This window comes from Symphalangus syndactylus, chromosome 23 (assembly GCF_028878055.3).
Source record: "Symphalangus syndactylus isolate Jambi chromosome 23, NHGRI_mSymSyn1-v2.1_pri, whole genome shotgun sequence".
In the NCBI taxonomy this organism is placed as follows: Eukaryota; Metazoa; Chordata; class Mammalia; order Primates; family Hylobatidae; genus Symphalangus; species Symphalangus syndactylus.
Window position 1 is genome coordinate 64898719 of NC_072445.2, and position 11389 is coordinate 64910107.

At 52.9% G+C, this 11389-nt stretch overlaps 1 protein-coding gene across 2 annotated transcripts; it reads left to right on the top strand.

The window, feature by feature from the left end:
- Positions 1-370: 370 nt before the first annotated feature.
- On the top strand, positions 371-9297 carry NRN1 (neuritin 1). Of its 2 annotated transcripts, XM_055263763.2 has the most exons (4): positions 3325-3648; positions 4054-4158; positions 4831-4975; positions 8096-9297. In XM_055263763.2, the coding sequence occupies exons 1-4, from the start codon at positions 3621-3623 to the stop codon at positions 8322-8324; spliced, it is 507 nt and encodes a 168-aa protein (XP_055119738.1). In that variant the 5' UTR covers positions 3325-3620; the 3' UTR covers positions 8325-9297. The 2 variants fall into 2 exon arrangements, with proteins under 2 accessions (XP_055119739.1, XP_055119738.1); XM_055263764.2 differs by lacking the exons at positions 3325-3648; positions 4054-4158 and adding an exon at positions 371-655.
- Positions 9298-11389: the final 2092 nt, after the last annotated feature.

Below are 11389 nucleotides of genomic sequence, written 5' to 3' on the forward strand. Positions count from 1 at the left end.
TGGTGCTGATGGAGGAGAGGGAGCAGGTTGAAACAATCGAGTGGGCGCGCCAGGACTCCCCAGCTCCTGGCGGGGAAGGGAGGGGGAGCCCCTGTTCTGCGCAGGGAGGGGGCGGGGTTGGGGGGCCCCCGGAACGAGGAAGAGGCAGGGGTGACCGCTAGAATAGGAAAGTGCTCACCCCCGGGAGGCAAAATTTCGTTCAGATCGCACATTAATTGGAGATATCTGATTAATTCCAGCTTCTGATGACTATAAATGGCGATTCTCTACCAAGGTGTCTATATTAAAAAAAAAGTCATTCCGTGTCATCCCCCACGTCAGGCCTGCTCGTGGGCGTGAGGCTGTACTTCCTCCGCCCCCTTCTAATGGAGTGAACCATTCCCAGCTCTCCCCCCCCAGCCTCTCTCTCTCTTTCTCTCTCTCTCTCTTTCTGTCTCTTCCTCGCTCCCTCTCTTTCTCTCCTCCCTCTGCCTTCCCCGTGCATAAAGTCTCTGTCGCTCCCGGAACTTGTTGGCAATGCCTATTTTTCGGCTTTCCCCCGCGTTCTCTAAACTAACTATTTAAAGGTCTGCGGTCGCAAATGGTTTGACTAAACGTAGGATGGGACTTAAGTTGAACGGCAGATATATTTCACTGATCCTCGCGGTGCAAATAGGTAAGTGGCCGCTCAGCCCGGCTGGAGGCTGGAGGCGGGAGGCAGCCTGCCCCGGCCGAGGCGCGGAGGGGGACTAGCGGGCCCGCAGCCGCCCCAGGGTGCGGAGAAGCCGGCAAACCCCCGAGGGTGGGGGCAACAGTTCCTGGGGACTAGCACGTCCCAGATCGGTTTTTCCTAAAGCTATAGATTCCAAATGTTTGCCAGGAAATGTGTGCGGCCGGACATTTTCTGGACAGGGTTTTTTCCCCCTTTTTCCAAAGCACACATCCATTTTTGTTTCCCTTTCTGGGTTTATACCAGGTTTGGTGCGCTCTGGGGCAATGTACTGGCCCCTGCGATACTGCAAGATATTATTTTGAAGAGTCGAAAGGTGAATGCAGGAACAAAATGGCTAGGCAGCCAGGACTGGAAAGTTTATGTGCAGAAAGCAAAGATATTCCAGGGCTCAGACTGCTGCATTTAGAACTTTGTCATTCTCCCACCCCTCCTCCCCTCTATATCCTAGCTGCAGCGTTTGCACGGGCACCGCAGACCCGGCTGGTGGGCAAATCGAGAGGGATAGGGAACTTCAGACCATATGTTTTAACATGCTTACCATTGAAGAGGATGAATTCAGCCAAATTCACATAGATATACTTTTCTAGATGCATTTGCCTGCTACTTTACACATTGGTGTCTGCATTTTATATATAGGAAAGGGTTAAGAAGTGTTTGGAATATGTCATGTCGGGTGTTTGTTATTTTTGTTTGGGGTTGGTTGTGGAAGGATTTATTTAGTCCCCATTTTATGTTAAGGAATGTTGAGTCGTAGTTACGCTGTCAAGGGTCTTTTTAAAGTTCACATTTTTACCATCCAGAATGAAGAAAATATATAGAAGAGGGCACTAGAAAACCCCCTTCTCTGACACTGGGTCAGAACATTAATTAACGTGGCCTAAAAGTGAAAGTGAAGCAGGTTATTAATAGAATGGACAACAGGGGGGAATAAAGAAACTCCTGAAACGGAATTGTTACCTCCTATCAGTTCAGGTTGTGGCATTCTTTGCAGACAAATCCTTGCAGTACTGGGGGGGGGGAGGGGGTGCTTTAGGTAATTGGTTTGGGGCAAGAAAGAAGAATGCATAACATGTTTTTTCCATAAGAAATGTGAAGGAAACAAGGTTTGGAGTTCTCTAGACATTAAAATGGATTCTTTGCAGTGGGGTTTTATGCAACTGACATGATTTTGAGATTTTATAATGCAGAAACATTATACGGATTTTAGAGTGTGTGAATGCAGGATATTGGTGTTTTCCTTTAATTCTAAAAAATGGCAATGCTTTAAATCTGGTTGTTGTGAATCTTTGACATTAGTGAAAAGAGCTGCTGTAAATAATATTTCTAATGGCAGCAAATTCCTTAAATGTTGGAAATAAGTGAATGTGGCATTTTGCAATAAACCTTTGAATTTTTAGAGAGCAGGAGACAGAGCTGTTTTTGAGATAGAAATTTTAATCGGACAAGATTTGGGACTCTGTTTTCCCGGTAGGAAATAACCTTACTTTCAGAGGTTTGGAGGGAAAAAAAAAAAAAAAGACGGTGGTCGTGCCTGAGGGACGCGTTTTGAACACATTAACCTCGGTCCAAAAATGACTATTTGTTGGCTGTGGAATTGAAATTGAGCGTATTTGTTCCCGAATGTCTGCCCTTTCCTGCACCAGAACCTCGGTCTTTATTAATTCATGGCTGGGAGCTGTCCCAAATCATTGACATTTGGCAAGAAAAGTGGGGGTTGGGAGGGGCGGGGAGGTAGAAGAGTGTGGTGAACACGAAAGAAGACGCAGCAGGAGGAAGTTCGGAATGAATGAGAGTTCGAACGAATGAATGAACGGATGGAAACCGCACAAGAAGGGGACGGCAGAGAGGACAGGGAAGGAGCCAGGGTCACCCGCCAGAGCCTCGCCTAAGCGGGGTTCAGGAAGGACAGCAAGGGACACACGGGCTGCCACCTGCTGGGACGCGTGCGCCTGCAAAATCCGTCCCGCGCGCAGCCTCCCGGCCTCCTAGAGAAGGCTAGAGTCCAAGGAGTCACAGTTTTAAAAGACAGAAATGTTCACGACTTATTTTACACACGCACACACTCACACATGCGCGGTGTGCAGGGTCTTCTCCAGCAGCGCCTGGGAAGATAACGTGACAAGAGCGCTCCCGCCCCCGGCGAGCCCCAATTCCCCTTAAAAAATGTCAATGCATTTTAGGGGCTTCTTTCGCCACTGAGTTTTGGGGGTGTAGGCAAGGGGTGGGGAGAGACGTGGACGGGAAGATTGGACTTTATTTCGTTTCTTCTCTGCAAAGCTGTATTTGTGACATGCGTTATAGAGGAAGATGTGTGGAGTGTATTTCCATTTTGAACGAGTTCTATTAGAACAAAGATTCGTTTATTCTTAAGATTTTACGTCAGTGTTCTAATTGTTAGTATTGTAGTAGCAAGGGCATTTAATTTTCGCTGTAAGGTGAACTCGGAGGTTTAAGAAGGTTTACGTATCTGCCCCAGCGGAGGTCGAAGTTAACCTTGGTCCCTTCCCCAGTGCTTCCCGTTCCGGATTAAAAAGCGCAAGGCCCGCCTCGCTCTTCCTGCAGCAATTTGCAAACGGTACGCTCTCGGAAGCTGCTACGGGTTCGGTCACCTTCCTCTTCGGCGTCCGGCCCGGCGCTCGCGGACAGGCGCCCGCGTTGGGGGCCGGGGGATTGAGGTGTCCGGTCCTCCCGGTACACATTCACATACAAGCGCAGCCGCCAGAAAGCTGCTGAGGACCAGGCCGGCTCCCAGGGTCGTGGGCGCCAGTGCGGATTTCGATTCTGAGATTCACCCTTTCTTCCCCGCCCTAACGCTGTGCTTCTCTGGCGCCCTCCCCGCGCCCGGGCTGCTTTGGGCCGCTAGGCACTCAGCCTCCAGCCGGGTTCGTCGGCCTCTGGGCGGAAAGAGATGGCCACTGCCGCGCGCCCGCAGCCTGGTACCTGTCTTTCCAAACCCCGGCGCGCCTCGGGGTTTGGCCGTCCAGAGGCCAGGGGCTTGGACCTCGGTGCGGCCTGTGTTTCCTCCTCCTCCTCCCGCCGCCCAGCTTTTATCCCTGCCGGCTTTCTGCAGGGAGTCCTGAGCTGGGGCCAGGAGCCCCGGGCCGCGGCGAGCTCACTTTCAGCAGCAGGGCTGGGACCTGGAGAAGAACAGCCTCTCCCCGCTGCCGTCCGGAGTGGAGGCGGGCTTTTTGGCGGGCGGGTGGGTTGTTAAGGGTGTCTGGGAAGCTGAGTGGCGGACAGAGGAGGAGGAGAGAAAGAGGCTCGTGGATTTGGCCTTTGCGGAGGTGACCCGGGAAGATTCATCCGTGACCCCGCCCGGCCTCTGGCCTTGTCCGCTCCAGACCACTCATCATCCGCGCCAGGTCTCAGGACGTCTAGGCTGCCCTCTTTCCAGTGGGGCAGGAGAGGGTGCATCCGAGGGTCTCACTCGGAATACAGAGTCCATGGTAGGCAATCGGTTTTATAATGAAACAATCCATTTCGGTAACTGCTGGTGGCTTCCAGGGACTATATTCGTTCATTCATTCAGCAGTGTTTGCTGAGCGCCCACCAAGGACAGAGCGCCAGGCCTGAGGCTTATTCTCGTGATGTAGCGTTGAGTTCAGCTGCGTGACCCCACGCCCTGTCGTCTCCCCACCCCGTTCTCGCCCCCGCACGCTGCAGCCGAGACCCCTTCTGTCACCTCAAAATGGAAGATCGCATTGCGAGAGCTGTGACAGGGCTTGCTGGGGAAGTGTTGGGAGACGAAGGAGGGAGTGAGGAGAAAGAGAAATAAAAGGGATGAGGGAGGTGAGAAGAGGGGGCGATGGAAACAGAAAAAGATATGGCGCGAGATGCGGGAGGGAGCTGGAAGAAAGGAATGGACTCACCTACCTCCCACCCACCCACACCTGCTCACACACCGACAATTTGCACGAGACGCAGCGTTAGCTGCAGGTCGGGCATTCCTGGGTCAAGTCTTTCATTCACCTTTAACATTGGCGAGTCCCGAGGCTGGGCGCTGGGAGAGGCCGCCCGATGCGACGAGGCCGCGCGGAGCCTAGATCTCGCAGGGAAGGGCAGTGGGGCGGCAGGGCGGTGTCGTGGCGCTGCTGACCGGTGTTCCCTCCTCCCCGCAGCGTATCTGGTGCAGGCCGTGAGAGCAGCGGGCAAGTGCGATGCGGTCTTCAAGGGCTTTTCGGACTGTTTGCTCAAGCTGGGCGACAGCATGGCCAACTACCCGCAAGGCCTGGACGACAAGACGAACATCAAGACCGTGTGCACGTAAGTGTCCTCTTTGGCCGGCTGGACTTCGGTTTTGGGGGCGCTACTGAGGTCGGAGAGTGCCGAGCCTCCCCGCCTGCGCTCAGCGTTCAGCGCCAGGGCGAATCCGAATCGGCTCACTCCTGCCTTCTGGCTCCAACCCCCAGGCCTAGGACCAGGCCCCCGGGTTAGAACCTGCGCTTCCCAAGGGGATCCCACAGCCCGGGGTGGGATATAGAGGAGGATCCTTCAATATAGACCCAGTCCCAGCTCTACGCGGCCTCACAGGCTTGCACAGAGGTGCGCATGCTCAGCGTGCTGGGACCCAGGGCAAGGGGCATGAAGAATTGCTACCAGTTCTTGGTGCTGCAAAATCTCTCTGCCTTGTAGCAGTCTTGATCATTCTTTGCTCTTGCGTGAACGAGTGACCTACCAGGTATTCTCTGAAGAACAGTTAGTTTGGATTTGAGGAGTGTTTGGGGTAATACTACATTCGCCTAAAGGGAAAGTCACTCGTCTCTTCTGTCCATTTCTCGTGACAAAACCCCCCTCTAATACACACCAAGGAAATGCTGGCACAGGCAAGGAGACACGGGTCTCCCTGTTTCTAGGAGACAGGCTGAAACGCTATCTTATTGTGTGCCAGTGACTTTACCCAAAAAGAGTAAGTCCAGGTGGTGGTCCAGTGATAGTCGCTTTAAGTTTACAGCAGATTCCGAGATTTGGAATAGGCCCTCTCCTTGTTTCCCTTGCCCCCTTGCACATCTGCACGGTGTCCCCAGACCTGGACAGCTTCAAAGGTAAAGAGAGATGGGTAGTAGTTCATGGCCAGGCCCAGTGGTGTTTTCTCAGAGCTTGGCTGGAAAGCACTGCTCCCGCTAGCAATAAGGTAACCAGCAGAGCCCTACTGCAGTGGACCTGCAGCAATTTAGATGCTGCAGACCTTAGAAAACACCCCCATCCTCTGCAACACCCATTCTTTTATTTTGCAAAAAACAGCTGTGTTCCCCCACCCCCACAATAACCGTTCCAAAACAGCCAAGGCAGGTTGTGCCCCTTATTCCCCGAGGTTAGAGTGACCATTTTCTGTGGCATCATTTGTATACTGTGAAGTCTTTCCTCTCTCCCCAACTGGGGAAAAGGGGACTGGTGGAAGGACAGATGTTTGTTTAGGTTTTGATAAATTAAATGGTGTCAATTTTGCTACTCTATTTCCTAAATGCCCCAGTGCCTACTAGGAGCCACAGCAGCTAAGTGGCTAGTGCTTTCCTATCACGAAAGGGACAAAGTCATTTAATTCTAAAAGTCTCATGATGGATAAGAATGTATCTATAAGAATAACAAAAGGTTGCATATAGAGCAGCTCCCAAGTCCTCTGTCATTTGGTGGAACTTGTTTATTCCAAGCTATTTTAATTTTAAGCAGAACTTCAGTCTTGGAAAACAGGAAAGTGAGAACTCCTTCCTGAGGTCACAGGCCACGGCTAGGTCCAGGCCGTACTCAGTTGGGGGAGCTGGTTGCTCAACACGGAGCTGAAGCCCACCTCTGCCCAGCCCCAGGTGGAATCTGTCCTTCTCTACCAGGTCCCTCAGGACTCTGTCCCCATCTGGGCATGCATAAAAAAAAGAGCAATTTAGGCATCCTTTAGCAGGGGCAATTCCACAGACACTCTGCAGGAAAGCTGTCCTCCCTGGGCCTCCTAATGTTCAAATGTTGCTGTTTATTACCAGTTGAGGAACCTGGAAGCCCTGTGTCCCTCCAGTACTCATAAATTAACACAGTGCCTGCCTTCAATGTGCTTACAGTCCAGGCCAGCCAGCAGAAGGGAGAGAGAGGAGAAAATACAACCAAACCCTGTAGAGAGCAGGCGCCTGTGACCTGGTGCTCAAGGCCCGGGGAGGTGGGCGCCAGCCCGGAGTTACAGAGACGCACAGATCGACCCAGCTCTGAAAGGAGACAGCGCCCCAGGAATCGATCACGGGTTGGGATTATATTTAGTCTCAGGATCTATTTTGGGTTTTCAGAAGAAAGGGGACAATCAAAAGGGACAGGTTGGATGAAGGTTGTGGGGGCGGGTCTAGGAGCTGAGCCTGGGAGGAGGAAGTGGTTGAGTTAGGGGCCAGGCTCTGGGAACCGACCGCAAGAGGAGGACAGAGGGTGGGGGGGTCCTCGAGGGTTGGCAGAGGTGGGCACCACGCCCTCTCCGCAGTTCCGGCCTTGGAGGCTGGCGCTACATCCTGAAAGCTGTGGGGAGGAAGCCCCATGGGGCCCAAGCCCACGGAAAAAACTGGGGAGGGAGAAACAGGAGGGACCCAACGCGCAGGCCTGGGGCACTGGGATTTGCAAGAGCAGAAGAAGGCTACGAGGCCGGCCCCAGGTGCTCGGCCACTAACACTCACCGACCCCGGGGAGAAGAGAGGCAGGCAGGAGTCTCCAGGCCGAATCTGAGCCGGGAACTGTGGAGAGCAAGGAGGATCCAGGCAGGTTGGGGGAAGGAGGAAGAGGAAGTGGGGAACGGAAGAGAGGAAAGCAGACGGAATGGAAAAAGAAAGAAAGGGAAAATCAGGAGAACGGAAAACAAAACGAAGAGGTAGTGGGTGGAGGGAGAGAATGAGGGCGAAGGCGAGAGTACCGCGGCGTGGAGAAGGAGGGAGACAGAAGGGGCGAGGGGGAGGAGAATGGAAGAAGCCCCGAGGGGAGGGCCGTGCTCACAGCTAGTAACCCATCTTGCAAGCTAAGAGGCATTAATGGGCGGCAGCTTGTGAGGCTTAGCACTGTTTTCCTAGCTTTCCCCGAGGAGGGCGAGCAATCTGTGCGGAGGCCGAGGTGCCAGCGCGCCACAGCGGGTGCACGACCCGGCTCCCGGCTGCCTAGTCCTCTCCCGGCATCTGGAAGGGAAAACCAGTCAGGAGGGGGCGCCCCCCCACCCCCGCTTTAGACAGCCGCTTCTGGGGTAGGCGGAGGTCCCACGAGTCCCGACCTCGCGCAGCCCAGGCGCCAGGGCGGTGAAGAGAAGGTAGGGAGGGGACACCCCGGGAAGATTGCGGGGCCGCGAGCGGGGAGGCGCAGGGGCTCGAGCCCGGGGTCCTCCCGGCGCCCCAAGTGAACCTGCTTCTTCTGTTTTGTTCTGTTCCTCACCAGATACTGGGAGGATTTCCACAGCTGCACGGTCACAGCCCTTACGGATTGCCAGGAAGGGGCGAAAGATATGTGGGATAAACTGAGAAAAGAATCCAAAAACCTCAACATCCAAGGCAGCTTATTCGAACTCTGCGGCAGCGGCAACGGGGCGGCGGGGTCCCTGCTCCCGGCGTTCCCCGTGCTCCTGGTGTCTCTCTCGGCAGCTTTAGCGACCTGGCTTTCCTTCTGAGCGTGGGGCCAGCTCTCCCCACGCGCCCACCCACACTCACTCCATGCTCCCGGAAATCGAGAGGAAGATCCATTAGTTCTTTGGGGACGTTGTGATTCTCTGTGATGCTGAAAACACTCATATAGGATTGTGGGAAATCCTGATTCTCTTTTTTATTTCGTTTGATTTCTTGTGTTTTATTTGCCAAATGTTACCAATCAGTGAGCAAGCAAGCACAGCCAAAATCGGACCTCAGCTTTAGTCCGTCTTCACACACAAATAAGAAAACGGCAAACCCACCCCATTTTTTAATTTTATTATTATTAATTTTTTTTTTGTTGGCAAAAGAATCTCAGGAACGGCCCTGGGCCACCTACTATATTAATCATGCTAGTAACATGAAAAATGATGGGCTCCTCCTAATAGGAAGGCGAGGAGAGGAGAAGGCCAGGGGAATGAATTGAAGAGAGATGTCCACGGACGAAACATACGGTGAATAATTCACGCTCACGTCGTTCTTCCACAGTATCTTGTTTTGATCATTTCCACTGCACATTTCTCCTCAAGAAAAGCGAAAGGACAGACTGTTGGCTTTGTGTTTGGAGGATAGGAGGGAGAGAGGGAAGGGGCTGAGGAAATCTCTGGGGTAAGAGTAAAGGCTTCCAGAAGACATGCTGCTATGGTCACTGAGGGGTTAGCTTTATCTGCTGTTGTTGATGCATCCGTCCAAGTTCACTGCCTTTATTTTCCCTCCTCCCTCTTGTTTTAGCTGTTACACACACAGTAATACCTGAATATCCAACGGTATAGATCACAAGGGGGGGATGTTAAATGTTAATCTAAAATATAGCTAAAAAAAGATTTTGACATAAAAGAGCCTTGATTTTAAAAAAAAGAGAGATGTAATTTAAAAAGTTTATTATAAATTAAATTCAGCAAAAAAAGATTTGCTACAAAGTATAGAGAAGTATAAAATAAAAGTTATTGTTTGAAATGGGGGTGTCGTTTTTTTCCTACCCCAACCTGCTTTCTTGACCTAGTTCTCAGGGAACCTGAAGGGACACAGGATGCCGGTGATAAGCTCACCTCTTCAGGAAGCCCGCTGGAAACCTGCCGCCTTCAAGCAGACCCTCCACACTTAAGCCACTTGGCCACTTCCCCGAAACCGTGCTTCCTTAAAAAAGAGAAAATGAAAGTAGTTTTTAAATTAATTAATTACAAAGAAGAGATTCTTTCTATTTGAGGTTTAGAGGAATTGGGGTTGCTGGCACAGGCAGACAATGACAGTGGCCGGCCGGCTGCCCCCGCCTCAGGCGGGTCGGAGCCCTAACCACTATCCTTGAAGGCCGGGCCCTAACCACGATTAGCCTCTTCCTCTGCTGTGGCCAGAGGCAGCTTGCGAAGGAACCGCCATTAAGGGCTCCAGCAGAGGGGCCGAGAGGCTGTGTTCCCTGGCAGGGATCAGGTGAATCCTTTCATAATTAATAAGACAGCTCAGCTGAAATGGCGAGGAGACGGGCCCTATTGATCTGGCAGTAGGGCTGATTCCACTTCTCCTATTTATAGGCCCCGCATGGCCTTAAAGAGAAGTAAACATTCCGGAGTAAACAGGGGCAGAGGCGACCCGGGTCCGGGGGCTGCAGGCCTGGAGTAGGCGGGAGAGAAAGAACTGCATGTAGGTCTCTGGGTTCAGAGAAATCGAAATCTGATTTCTTGGAGAAGGTGGCTGTGGGAGGAAGCTGCGGGGGCCCCGAGGGGAGAGGGGGGAAGGGAGGAGGATGAAGAGAGACCAAGGGGGCTGCAGCAGGTTCCCGCACGGAGAAGCCCGCCGCCCGCCGCGGGGAGGGTGCGCCCGGGCTCTGAAATGTAATGTGTAAACAATCGCTAGTGTAACAGTTCATAAATCAAACACAGTGGGTCGCAGCCCAATCTGCATTCCCCCCACGGATTGAATTCCAGCAACACATGCGTCCCTGCGCCCGGAGCGCTGGAAGCTGCACCGATTCTTAATGGCAGCATATATTACGGCCGCGCGCTCACGCACGCGCCGCTCGGGGCCACTCCGGGGAATCGTTTCGCCCTCTAACTCCCACCCAGTTCCCTCCTCCCGACGGAGGTTTCAGTCAAAACCCGGGTTCTCAGTCAAAACCAAAGCAGATCCGCGCTACCTGCGCGCGGTGGTCACCCACCAGCAAACGCTCGGGGTTTTGGAAAATAGTTTCATTTTGTTGGTTTCGTTTCAATGGTTGTTTTCGGTCTGCGTATAAATAGGATGATTCTAACTGGAGTTCAACCCCTGGAATTCAAATTAGAATGTCTGTGCCTATCTTAAATACGAATCTGTTTAATAAGGAGGAGGAGAACCAGGATAAAGAGGGAGGGTCTTCTCCATTTTTGCCATCGTAGCACGCCGCCTCCTATCAGTATCTTTTTCCTCTACATATTGGGGGCAAACAAGTGCTCACAACTAAGCCCATTGCTTGTCAAAATAAAAGGCAGGCGCCCTTCTGCTCCGACTGCGGAAAGAAGGGAGACCTCCCCCCGCCCACGACCCACAGAGGACGCCCCTCCCCTAGCAGCGCGGGCTTCCTACTCAGAAATCAATCTCCTAGAAGATCTAGGAAGAGGCAGGCTGAGGGCGGGGGCAGAAGGGGCGAGGGGGCGGGGACTGGGAGCGCGGGCTCGTCTGCTCTCCTAACAGGGCTCTTCTCTAGGAACCCCTGGCTCCTACTGCGGTTCCAACTGCTTCCCAGGCGGGGCCGCCCTAGAGGAAGGGCGCCCTCTCCCTTCAGCCCCTCCACGCGCTTCCAAGCCCCCAAGGCATGGAATCCCAGATCGCCCTGGGAATCTCCAAACCTTATCGTCCTGTCTGGGGCTCCCTTGTCTGTCCCAAGCCGAGGACCACGCTCACGTGAGCATGCAGATATCCCTGGGAACGCAGGGCCGCGAGTCTTGGAAACGCAGCTTCGGCAACTGGAGCGTTAGAGAACGTTTCTCCTTCTGGTGGTGATTGTTTAGATTATTATCGTGCCGTCTTCGACTATAATTTGCTGTTTAATCATGATGACATCTCCATATGTTTGTTG

Bases quoted from the DNA above. Each gene is read 5' to 3' on its own strand.
- NRN1 (XM_055263763.2), top strand. From the start codon at position 3,621: ATGGCCACTGCCGCGCGCCCGCAGCCTG. The intron at 3,649-4,053 runs GTACCTGTCTTT...TGTCCGCTCCAG, and splicing joins TGCCGCGCGCCCGCAGCCTG to ACCACTCATCATCCGCGCCA. The intron at 4,976-8,095 runs GTAAGTGTCCTC...GTTCCTCACCAG, and splicing joins AACATCAAGACCGTGTGCAC to ATACTGGGAGGATTTCCACA.